This window comes from Pseudonaja textilis, chromosome 6 (genome assembly GCF_049901715.1).
Source record: "Pseudonaja textilis isolate UNSWEBS1 chromosome 6, rPseTex1.2, whole genome shotgun sequence".
Taxonomy (NCBI): domain Eukaryota; kingdom Metazoa; phylum Chordata; class Lepidosauria; order Squamata; family Elapidae; genus Pseudonaja; species Pseudonaja textilis.
Window position 1 is genome coordinate 47,202,995 of NC_141995.1, and position 12,645 is coordinate 47,215,639.

Consider the following 12,645-nt stretch of genomic DNA (forward strand, 5'->3'; position numbering starts at 1 on the left):
AATTTAACAAAAAAGGTTTGTCAACTATAATTAAACAAGAGAAATATTGTCATATTTGTATCAAAAGGTAAGACACTCCGGAACCACACTGTTCACACAACGATATTTTTGTTGTAACAAAAAATAAAAAATTGATTGCAAAAAAAAAGAAAGAAAAGACTGGGTTTGATCGAGCTGTTTTATGTCAATGCCTAGATTGCACTGAATACGACCATCCCAGCATCCGAAAACTGCACGTCTTCAGACCTTTGCTGGACCAGCGAAAACACGACCTGGACTGCCCAAAACTTGTCGGACACACAGTATCTTGAAAAATGTAAGGAAAGAGGTTGCCTCAGCCTTCTCTGAAGATATCAGATCTGTTTTTAAAACAAGAGATTGCCAGATGTCACGCTAGGAAAATGTCAGGTTGGAGAGAGAGGGCTACAATCTGAGACATGTTGCTTGCTTGGGATTAAGAAGAAGGTGGCAGTCATCCTGTTAGAACAGGGGTCCCCAAACTTGGCAACTTTTAAGACTTGTGGACTTCAACTCCCAGAATTCCTCAGCTAGCAAAGCTGAGTTGAAGTCCACAAGTCTTAAAGTTGCCAAGTTTGGGGACCCCTGTGTTGGAAGGTCAAGTAGATCACTGGTGGGTTTTGGATGGTGGCCAAATGTCCTCCTGAAGTAGGAGCAGATCCTAAACACCCTCCATTTGTAACCACAAGCAGCAGGTTCCTTTTAGGACAGGGGTTCCCAACCTGGGGTGCTCGCACCCCCTGGGGGTGCGAGACAATATTCCAGGGGGTACGAGAAAAGTCCAGGTGAATAATAGGATATTGGCTATATGTTAGCATTTTTATTTTCTTTTGCAATGGATTAACTTTGTTTTCATTTTAGAGTTAAGTATCATTATTTAGTGGTCGTCACATACATAGCTGAAAAGATTCAATCCTACCATATATTTAACGCGTTCAGTAGTTCCTAAAGTCTAAATTTCAGGAGGTGCGAGGTTCGAGTGAAATTTCTTTAGGGGTGCGGGGCGAAAAAAAGGTTGGGAACCACTGTTTTAGGAGATACAAAATGGGCCATATGACCAGCAATACCACTATTAAAGATCTCCTGTTTAAGGCGACTACCTCAAATCTGCCTCATAATTGTGCTGACTCCAGTTGCAGAATGCAATTCCATACACTGTTCTCCAGGCTGGGATTCCACCGGTACAACAACCAGTTTGTTTCTGGCCTCTGGAGAGCCTCTGGAGAGCCTCTGGAGCCCGGGGAAACTGTTTTTCACCCTCCCAGAGGCTCAAGGAAAGCCTCCAGAGCCTGGGGAGGGTGAAAATGCTCCCCCTGCCATGGTGCAGGAGGCCAATTAGGCCATACCCACCATAGCCACGCTCACCCAGCAACTGGGCAGAGAACCGGTTGCTAATTTTTTTGAAGCCCACCCCTGGGTTCCTATCAAGGGTTTCTGCAAGATCTGGATCCCAAAAGTCCAGATAAAAATACTAGCGGAGTGTTGTGATTGTACAGGAGCCATCTTGACTTTCAACCCCAACCGTCAACTTTTTGGCTTCAACGTGACATAAGTTGCATAGCACTTGTTGACTTTTCTCCTCCTGTAGGCAAGCACATTTTTGTAGAATCTCAGCTCAAGGATCTGGCCATTGGTCTCATCCTGCTCGCTCTCTCTTTGTTGGTCCTGTGCACTTGCTTGGTATTGATCGTCAAACTGCTGAACTCGGTCCTTAAAGGACAAGTCGCAAATGTCATCAAGAAAACGCTCAATACTGGTAAGTATTTCTTCTGTGGGGTTTTCTTTTCTTTACTTTCCTTCTTCGGTATCTAATTTTTTTTTATTAAGCTTTTCAACAGAAAGAGAAAAGCAAGGGAATATAAAGAGAGAAAGGGAGGGGAAAAAAGCAAAAAGTACAAGAAACAAAACAAAGGTTGAACCAAAATTGTAAAAACAAAAAGTGTAAAAATAGTTTTAAAAAAGATAATTAAAATGTAGCTTTATAGCAGTTATAAGGTCAAAAGTACTTCTTTGGGATGGGATGGGATGGAGTGGAGTGGAGTGGAGTGGAATAGAGTAGAATAGAATATGAGTAGAGTAAAGTAGAGTAGAGTAGAGTAGAGTAAAGTAGAGTAGAAAGAGTAAAGTACAGTAGAATAGAATATGAGTAGAGTAGAATATAGAGTAGAGTAGAGTGAGTAGAAAGAGTAGAGTAGGATAAAATATAAGTAGAGTAGAGTAGAAATAGAGTATGAAATATAGTAGAATAGAATATTAGAGTACAGTAGAGTAGAAAATTAGAATAGAATTAGAATAGAATAGAATAGAATAGAATAGAATAGAATAGAATAGAATAGAATAGAATAGTTTAGTTTATTGGCCAAGTGTGATTGGACACACAAGGAATTTGTCTTCGTGTAAATGACGTGAAGTGCTGATACCACTTTATAAGGCCTTGGTAAGAACACACTTGGAATGCTTCATCCAGCTTTGGTCACTGCAAAGTAAAAAAGATGTTGAGACTCTGGAAAGAGTGCATAGAAGAGCGACGAAGGTGATTAGGGGACTGGAGGCTAAAACATCTGAACAACGGTTGGAGGAATGGGATATATCGAGCCTAGTGAAGAGAAGGACCAGGGGAAACATGATAACAGTGTTCCAATATTTGAGGGGCTGTCAGAGAAAAGAAAGGGACAACCTATTTTCCAAAAACACCCAAAAGCCAAATAAGGAACAATGGATGGAAATAGATCAAGGAGAGATTTACACCTAGAATTGAGGAGAAGTTTTCTGACAATGAGAACGATCAACCAAAGCTTGCCTCCAGACATGGGTGCTTCATCACTTGAGGCTTTCAAGAAGAGATTGGACAGCCACTTGTCAGAACTGGTATAGGGTGTCCTGCTTGAGCAGGGTGTTGGACTAGATGACCGACAAGGTCCCTTCCAATTCTATTGTTGTTGTTAGTGCCTTCCTGTCCTTTACCATCTTCTGGAGTCCATTTAAGCTCACGCCAACTACTTCAGTGACTCCATCCAGCCCCCTCCTTCTCTGCTGTCCCTTTCTTCTTTTGCCCTCAACCGTTCCCAGTGTTTGGCTCTTCTCCAGGGAGTCCTTCCTTCTCATGAGGTGGCCTGTCAGGGCTCCAACAAATCCACCCTCATTCAAATCAGAAGTCTCTAGCTGCATCTCACAGAAAAGTAAATTGATTTATTAGGAGTGGCCATGTGGATGTAAGCTGGATTGCAGCAGGACACATCCATCTCCAAAAGTCATCCATCATGCTCTCCAATAACCTTCTTATGCTCTGACAACTTTGGGCTACCAGGGTGATTATCTAGGCATTCAAGGAATGCCTTGTTTTCCCCCACTCCCTTTTTCTGGCAGCTAAAAAGACCAAAGTAGGATCTTTTTAGTTGACAGTGGCCAAAGTCTTTGAGTTTCATCTTCAGGATCTGGCCTTCTAAAGAGCAGCCAGGGTTGATCTCCTCTAGGACTGACCGGTTGGATCACCTTGCAGTCCAAGGGACTCGCAGGAGTCTTCTCCTCCAGCCCCAGAGTTCAAAGGCCTCCATTCTCTGGCACTGAGCCATTCCAACTCTATTATTATTGTATTCTTATCTATTCTCCAAAGCACCTGAAGGCAAGTCAAGAAGCAACGGATGGAAACTAATCGAGAGGAGCAACCTAGAACTAAGGAGAAATTTCCTGACAGTTAGAACAATTAACCAGTGGAACGGCTCATCTCCAGAAGTTGTGGTTGCTCCAACACTGGAAGTTTTTAAGAAGAGATTGGCCAACCATTTATCTGGGCTTCCTGCCAAACAGGAGGTTGGATTAGAAGACCTCCAAGACCCCTTCCAACTCTATTATAAATATTTAAGACAAAGGCTTGGATAGAACAGAACATGCTGCATAAATCTAGCATCTCTTATGTCTCCCTTTTCCAGATTTTCCATTTCCGTTTTCTTGGGTAACTGGTTATCTGGCCATGCTCGTAGGAGCTGGGATGACCTTCATTGTTCAAAGCAGTTCGGTGTTCACCTCGGCTATCACTCCTCTTGTTGGTAAGAGCTTTATGTATATATGTAACATAAAGGGCTTTTGGTTATTCTTTTTTGTGTGTGCGCATTTAAAAAAAAAAGTAGAATTTCTCATTCAATCATTTGCTGGATTGATCTACCACCAATTTTCTTTGACCGTTAGTAGTTCAGTTTCTTGCAGGGATCTTAAGCTTGCAAATAAACTCTTACATTCATTTGAACTGCCTGGATTTCCCGATTTCCCCACAGTAGCAAAACATCCTACTCTGATTCAGAATTGTGGACTATGGGAAAGACACTCGCTCAACGGATGAAATATTTTGAACTCTTAATGGCATTGTATAAAATTACATTCAAACAATGCAATTCCTCCTGTTTTCTTCCCATCAGGAATTGGGGTTATAAGTATAGAACGGGCCTACCCCCTAACCTTGGGATCAAATATTGGGACAACCACAACGGCTATTCTAGCTGCAATGGCCAGCCCTGGAAACCGACTGAAATATTCCTTACAGGTAAGTCTTTTTTGATATTCAAAAGCCTATTGAAAGAACAGAGAGTTCAGCTAAAAATTACTCGCTTCTTGTGGGTTTTTGCTTTGTCTTCAGCCGTGACCATTTGCTTTAAGGTCTAAAAACACCATCGTTCGTTTGTTCCTTCAAGCCAAGGGTTTAATCGTGGTTCCCACATCCAGTTCAGAAAAGAAGCAGAAGCTCTTGGTGGCTACTTTAGCTACCAAACCCCAAAACTCAGCTTGTAGTAAGTGGGAGTAAGGGGATCTGGGGTTAGGATCAGAAGAGAGAAGAAAGCACAACAGTGCAGCTCTGTCATGGCTTGGCACTGCATATAAACTAACACACGGTAGTGTTTTGTAATACCTGTCCTTAGTGGTAGGTTGTTATTAAGAGTTGGAATTGTGGGCATCTTAGAGTTGGATAAGAACTTGAAGATCTTGGAGTAGAAGGCCTCCAAAGTCTCTTCCTATTCTAGGATTCTAGCCCAGCCCTACGCTCAGGGTAGACATCCTCCAACCATCCCAAGCAAAATGGCTGTCCAACCTTTGTTTGAAAAGTCTACTGTGATGATTTCCTTGGTTTCTGGGAGCAGGATGTGCCCCAGGGGTGGGATTCAAAATTTTTTAACAACCGGTTCTGTGGGTGTGGCTTAGTTGGTGGGTGTGGGTTGGTGATCATGTGACTGGGTGGGCATGGCTTGGTGGTCATGTTACTGGCTGGGCATGGCCAACTCAATATCATCGAGGCACACATCTCCTCACCTGGCCTCTCATGACTGTGGGGATGCTGCAACAGTCGTATGTGTGAAAAATGGTCATGTCACTTTTTTCAGTGCCATTGTAACTTTGAATGGTCACTCCACACAAGCAAAGTACCAGCAAAGGAGGGAGGGAAACTCCAGAGAAGTTCCAGAGACAGGAAGTCTAGTCCTGCCAAGAGTGTAATAAGGGTTAACAGAGAGGCAGTTTCTGTAAGCAACACCAAAATGTTTCCTTCCTGCCTTCCTTACAGGATTAGGCCAGTAATTTCTTCTAACAACCAGTTCTTTGAACTGCTTAGAAAGTTAACAACCAGTTCTAGCAAATAGCTGCGAACCTGTAGAATCCCACCCCTGATGTGCCCCTGCTTCATAGATCTCTCAACCCCCTTGGATCTCCCTCTCGGAAGCTTCCATCTATTGGATCTTGCTCTCCCTGGGGCCATGGTGGAGAATAAATCCACCTCCTCTTTCCTGCGATGGCCTTCAAAGTTGGAAAGATAGCTATCATCTTCTCCGGTTAGCCGTTCCCTTCTTCGATAGATGATCCTCCTATAGTTTTATCTGATGAAAGCCAATACCTACCATTTCATTCTGAATTCGGATTTGATTTCAGAGCAAACTGCCTCAGCACTCGTGTGCCTAAGGCAGAGGACAAAATGTAAACGATCCGATTCGTGAAATTAAACTCGCAAAAGCTATCATGGTCAGATCATGGTAGAGATTGGATCCGAACTCTTCTCCTGGAAGAGACAGCTCACATTCCCAAAGCTTTCACTTTAACTGGATACTTTAGGGTGGGAAAGGCAGGGGTGTCAGCTGTGCCTCCATTTGAAATCCAAGAAAGAAAACCTTAGACTCCATTAAAATAGAGAAAAGTACTTTTACTGGATTTGAAGTAATAGCAACGAAAAGAAAGCAAGATCTGAGGCAAATAGGCACCGTAATTACACATGGAAAGTTATCCCAAGTCCCCTCCCCCAGTAGTTCAAACTGGGCATCCAGTCTGAGGTGTGTATAATGTCATGTGGGGTACATCTTCAGGTGGTGTCTCACGCATCTGGTATGCCAAGACAGTTGCCCTTGGCCTAGAAAAGATAAGTGGATGCAGTTGCACAGAAAGCAGGAAAGCGTCTCACCTTTTTCAGTTCACACAACTTAGTCCTCCAGCACCCTCCCCATCCTCAACACCAAATTATCCCTCCCCCCATTCCCATGGGAACCAGCATGAGTCAAGCAGTAAAAGATGTCAGGAATTGTTCTTGGAGGCTTTAAAACATGCTGGTCCTTGAGACTTGCGTATTCTAAGTATACACTGATTATTATTTGGCGATGAAGACTACCGTGTGAACCGATCAACCATAGGGTATTACCAGTTTTTAACCACCACGCAAGCTGTTAGAGATTTTCTCTGCCGGGGTTCCTTTTCCTTTGAATTGGGAAATGTGTCAGAGACTGACTCTGAGGGAGAGGAGGAATAGCCAACAGGGAGTGGAAGTGTGGCTCCAGAGGTTGTGGAGGAGGCTGGGGAAGGGCAGAGGCCAGCTGAGCACTCAGAGGAGGACCCAGGCCCATCCCCTCTTCATCCTAGGACACGCAGGGAGGAGAGGATAAGGGAGAGACATGGTCTCCTCGGGAGGAGAGAGCCTTGATCCTCTTCATGGGCTGCAGCTGTGACAACTGGATAAGAGGACAGACATGCGTACGGACGAGTGCTGGAAACAAAGCTTGGAAATATCTCTTGTTTATGATTCCTCTCTGAGTTTGGCATCCTTCCCAGTGTATGTTCTGTTATCTGTGGATGTCCTCCAGCCCTTATCTTGCCTGGTTTCTGTTGCTTTTTTACTCTTTATAATTTAAAAGGCATTTCCTCCTTCTTGTAACTGCTTGTGTGGGAGTTTTTTTGTTTCTCATCAAGGATATTTGGAGCTTGGAAGCAAAGAGAAGGAATAAAAGGAGCTTCATCTGTTTTTTGTGACTGTGTTTATTTTGTCATCACAGAAGGTCTTCATAAGTCAGATAGTAGATAAGAGCAGTGGTGGGATTCAAAAATTACGGGATGCAAACATATAACAGGTTTGACTACATGTAACTGATTTCTTATGCAAAGAGGAGGTTAATTTTAGCCTGTCCAATCAATTTTCCTCTTGAATTCTCTTTGTTGTGTTAAATACAATTGTGTTAAGACTCAGTTGTTTATTGGAAAGGTAAACTGAGGCAGAATGTAGGGCCAGATTTGGCTATTACCAACCCACAAGCTCAGAGAACAAACTTCCATCCTCAACCTTTTATGCTTCCAATTCAAGCTCTGATTTCACCATGTTTCTAACATGTTGTCCAATGGTGGGATTCAAAAATGTTTTTACTACTCGTTCTGTGGTCATGGCTTGGGTGTGGCTTGGTAGGCGTGGCAGGGGAAGGATACCGCAAAATCCCCATTCCTTCCCCACTCCACTAACCTGCTTTCCAGCTCCATTCTCGTGGGCAGAGCAACCAAAGAAGACCCAGCCAATCAGCTGGGATTCAATGGGAGGCAAAATATAGATGGGGCGGGGCCAGTCAGAGGTGGGATTTGCCGCTTCTCCGAACTACTCAAAATTTCCACTACCGGTTCTCTAGAACCGGTCAGAACCAGCTGAATCTCACCTCTGGATAAGAGGTTTCAGGGTCAGAAAAGAAAACAAGAGATAATTGTTTGGTATGTACATGCGATTCACTGTCTTGATGTTCCTCTGACATCTCCTTTGAACTGTGTTTTGTTTCCAGATCGCTTTGTGCCATTTCTTTTTCAATATCTCGGGGATCATCCTCTGGTATCCAATTCCTTTTATGCGTATCCCCATTCGCTTGTCAAAATCTCTGGGGAACATCACTGCCAAGTACAGATGGTTCGCCATTTTCTACCTCCTCTCCTGCTTCTTCTTGGTCCCCTTGGCCGTGTTTGGCCTTTCGGTGGCTGGTTGGCCCTACCTGGTTGGGGTTGCTGTCCCCGTCTTCATGGTCTTGATCTTTGTGGTCACCATCAACCTCCTGCAGAAGAAGAAGCCACACTTGCTCCCGGAGCAGCTCCAGAATTGGGATTTCCTTCCTCGGTGGATGCATTCCTTGCGGCCCTGGGACAAAGTCATCACCACCGCAGGCATGGCCTGTGGCCGGTATTGCTGCTGCTGCTGCAAACGTTGTCGAAACAAGAAGGCCGCCCCGAGCGAAGATGAGAAGCACACGAAAACAATGGAAGTTCATGAGAACCCCGTCTCGCTGGCTGATGAAGAGAACTGTCTTTCCAAGGCCACGAAAGCAGAGCAAGCGGACTTGAGCACCACAGCATTGTAGCAGACAGCAGGTGGGGGAAGACGCTGAGAATGGAGGTCCGAGGACAGAACATTTGAGGGGCCTGCCTACAGCGGGAGACGGGGAATGCGGGCCAGTGACTTGCACTCAGTGAGAAGATTGAACCAGGGATGGGTAGCAATAGTTGTCAGGAGCCCTTAAGTCGTGTCTACGTCTCACGACGCGCCTAAATCATCAGTAAGGTCAAGGCCTTATCTCACAGCTGCTCAAGACAGGGGACAATCAAAGTCCTGTACTTGTCTCCAGACCTGAGGAAGGCCTGCAGACAAGTACTCCGCTTGCTTTTTTTATAGAGATCAATGGACCAACTGTGCTTCGGCCCATCACTGCTAAAACTCTCTCATTTGCAGTCCTGTAGAAGTCCGAATCTACTTTGCGTTCTTCAGCGTCAGCAAACCCACAAGGAGGACATCTAGCCATGAGCTATATCGTATCATATATTACCAGTTGGATCAGGTTTTCAGCAAGAGCTTTCAAACTGTGTCCCCTCAATCCGATGTTTTAGAGAGCTCAGGCCTATGCCATTGTAACAAAATGTGTAATATAGTGTGCACCACCCAGATCTCTTCAACCAAATGGATTTCCTCAAACCTTCAAGAAGTGCTGGTTGAGGTGTGCGTTAAAGAAATTATCTCTCTCTATATTTTAGTACTGTAGGTTCTGTGGTTTGTGCAATCTATGATCTTTCTAAAGCACTTGACTTTTTTTTGGACCTAAATTATTTGAAGGCTGAATTGAGAGAACAATTGTTGAAGAATTGAGCTGCTATATCTCCGTAGTATATGCAGGAATGGCCATTTTTTATTTATAGACACAAGATAGTGAGGAAGAAGAGAGTACAGCGTGGCATTCACAAGATTTTCTCCTGACAAGATTAAATTATGTCAACAATGTGTTTTTAAGAAGTGAAATGCCCTAAAAATATACCCTGTATTCCAGAAGCATTAACTCACAGAATGAGTCCCAAAACTGGATGAGAGATACCCTATTGCTCTTACACACAACCTTTTTACCTCTGTTGTTGGGTGTGAGGGTGTCTGATTATGTTCACCTGCTTTGTAAATGGATCTAGGACACCTCACCATAGCCAGCTCGCCACGGCGAACTCACTGTGGACTAAGTCGCCATCACCAACTCGCCATGGGACAAGAGTTACACTTATATCAAAGAAATGATAGAATGAAGTCATTAGAGAAAAGACGTCAAAGGAAGGACAAAATTAAATGTGAATGACAAAAATGAAACCATTTTTAAATAACTAAATTGAATTGTTGAATCATCCTGTGGCGAGGACTATGGCAAGTTGGCCACGGTGCACTGGCCACACTGAGTGGTCCGATTCCATGGTAAACAATAGTTTCTTGACATGTAGTAGCATTATATAAACCAGCCTTCAGATCAAAGAGAGCAATGTGTAGAATAAGTTTTGACCCATATTTGGAGAAACCCTTTTTAACTCTTTTAACTTGGGTATTCGGAACACATTTTAGATAGAAGATGTTGCAATTCGTAACTTTTGGTGGCATGTGGAAATAACACCTCAACGTTTTTGTTTCACGTCTCTGAGAAGCCTTGCCAGTCAACCAGGTTGAAACCTGGATACCGAGATGATTGTAAGCCCATACTGCTGAAAAGAAAATTAGCATTTTGCTTCAAGGTAAAGTATTATGTCACCAAGATCAAAAAGAGAACTAATTCATATCTTGAAATGTGCTCTATTACAGTTTCATGTTCCTTGCATCCTGTTATTACCCGTTCTGTTTATTGCCTCGTGGGCTGGTTTTTCCAACAGCTGATAATGTATCCATCATTTTTCTCATGATGCCATTTATTGCAAAGCTATCTACATTTCTTGGAATGTACTACTATAAAGAATTTTATCTAGATGCAGATATAGAATTGTATTTACTTGGAAATCCAAGTCAAAATGCACATACTTGAATCTCTTTTGTCAGAATTGTTGAGGCTTTAAAAGGGCTCAGCTTTGGTAGGAAATACAGCCTGGAAGTCTGTATAATGACCTTAGTATTTGCTGGCTAAAAATATCAAGAAGAATACAAGGCAAATTCAGCTTTTAAAAAAAATTCTGATAGGTTACAGTGGATAAATTTTGTCTTCCATTTAATGCTCCAGATATCTGAAATTTAAAAGTGCTGAAATATGCATTTCTTGGAAAGCAGAAGAAGTGATCCTGCACCCCAATCTCGTGCAAGTTTACTCAGAAGCAAATTCCCTGTGATTTCACCCAAAATAACTTTGAATTGAAAAGCACTTTGGGTGTGGATATTTGTACTGGGAAGAGAACACTTTGTACAAATGCTTGGATCTTCAGGGCTCAAAGTGCAGTTAAGAAAAGCACAAGATTTAACCAACTTAGAAAGGGTAGAAAAGATCTGTAGATATTTGGGTGGTTAAGATGTTGGCTTGTTCTCCGGGCTTACTGTTTTGCTTTCAAATGTTTCATTACTGGACTAAAGTGGCATCCTCAATGAGACTATGGTTCAAGTGTCTTGTTTTGGTTCTTCTCTGCTTTTATTGACCTCATGTGGTCAAGTGGTCAGTGGGTCATTGACCAGCTGGTGATGGCAAGTGAAGGTTGCCAAGTGAGATCGATAAGAGCAAAGATGAACCAAAGCAAGACGCTTCAACGCAATGTTTGGAAGCCCGGAGCACAAACCGTCACACCAACATTTAATCAATTTTATGAAGAAATGGATTCATTTCGATATGATATCATAGACATGAAGTTTCTATGGTATTAATAATAATTGGCACCTGTCAGAAACAGCATGACACAATCAGAATAAAGCCCTTATTAAACCAGGGTTGTGAGGGGAGAAGAAGAGTCAGAAAAATCAAAATGGCGGCTGGACCTTTGCAATCAAGTCTCACCCATTGTTGATGGTACCTTTACAGTGGTGGAATTCAAAAATTTTTACTACCAGTTCTGTGGGCATAGGTTGGTGGGTGTGACATGGCTTGGTGGGCGTGGCTTGGTGGGCATGGCAGGGGAATGGTACTATAAAATCTCCATTCCCTCCCCTCTCCTGGGGGAAAGTTACTGCAAAATCCCCATTCTCTTCCCACCCCACTAACCTGCTTTCCAGCTCCACTCTCCAGTGCAGGGCAACCAAAAAAGACCAGCCAATCAGCTGAGACTCAGGAGGCAGAGAATAGATGGGGCGGGGCCAGTCAGAGCCGATATTTGCCGATTCTCTGAACTACTCAAATTTCCACTACCGGTTCTCCACAACCAGTCCGAACCGGCTGAATACCACCTCTGAATCTTTATCCTATCTTTCTTCTCATGTTGTTTATGATAATATTCTTATGGTGCTGGCTGGGGTAGACAGAAAATGACTTCACACTCAATCATTAATATTAGCAGTGGGGGGTGTCACTCATATTTGTTAAACAAAATACTGACACTCAATTCTGTAGACATTCGGTCTTCTGAAAAACATCTCAGAAGAACAGTCAAAAGCCCTTTTGTATTCCACCTCTGCTTTCTGGTTGACCAACTCTGATGCTGTAATTCAATCTACCTCTTGTTCCCTTCAGTGGAATCACTGTTGAGAGGGAAAGTGGGAACACTTTCCAAGCAAAATGAACTTGGATTTCCAAGGACCAACATGGCAAATGGTTTAAGGATTAGAGCAGCTGAAGTCAACTGGTGGTTGAAGGACTAGCAGCCATGTTCACAAAAGTTGAGAAGCAGAAAATGTTTTTGGGATGATTTAATATTATTTTCTGTGGAACTGGGCAGAAACATTCGAAGGAATCTGGACAAGATTAGGATTAGAAAAGAGAGAATATATATAATTCCATTTATACAAAATCAAATATTATATCTCTCAGCTTTATGAACCAATATTTTAGCTCTTTGGAGGTATTTTATTGGAGGGATGGATCAATTTATCAATTAAGCAAATTCCCTTAATTCTAACATTTGGTATTGGATGGCTAATGGTCATGTTTTTCA

The 12,645-nt window shown here is 42.9% G+C and overlaps 2 protein-coding genes across 2 annotated transcripts in view; one reads left to right on the forward strand and one right to left on the reverse strand.

Moving 5' to 3' along the window:
- The window catches only part of SLC34A2 (solute carrier family 34 member 2), a 36,813-nt gene extending 26,266 nt beyond the window's left edge, over window positions 1-10,547 (forward strand). Inside the window, exons 9-13 of the mRNA XM_026699765.2 lie at window positions 196-316; window positions 1,607-1,774; window positions 3,948-4,064; window positions 4,431-4,555; window positions 8,079-10,547. Coding sequence (XP_026555550.2) covers window positions 196-316; window positions 1,607-1,774; window positions 3,948-4,064; window positions 4,431-4,555; window positions 8,079-8,645 — 1,098 coding nt within the window. The 3' untranslated portion in view covers window positions 8,646-10,547. The remainder of the gene's footprint in view (window positions 1-195; window positions 317-1,606; window positions 1,775-3,947; window positions 4,065-4,430; window positions 4,556-8,078) is intronic.
- HMX1 (H6 family homeobox 1) overlaps window positions 1-12,645 on the reverse strand; it is a 243,007-nt gene that overhangs the window by 78,299 nt on the left and 152,063 nt on the right. The gene's annotated exons all lie outside the window — the stretch shown is intronic.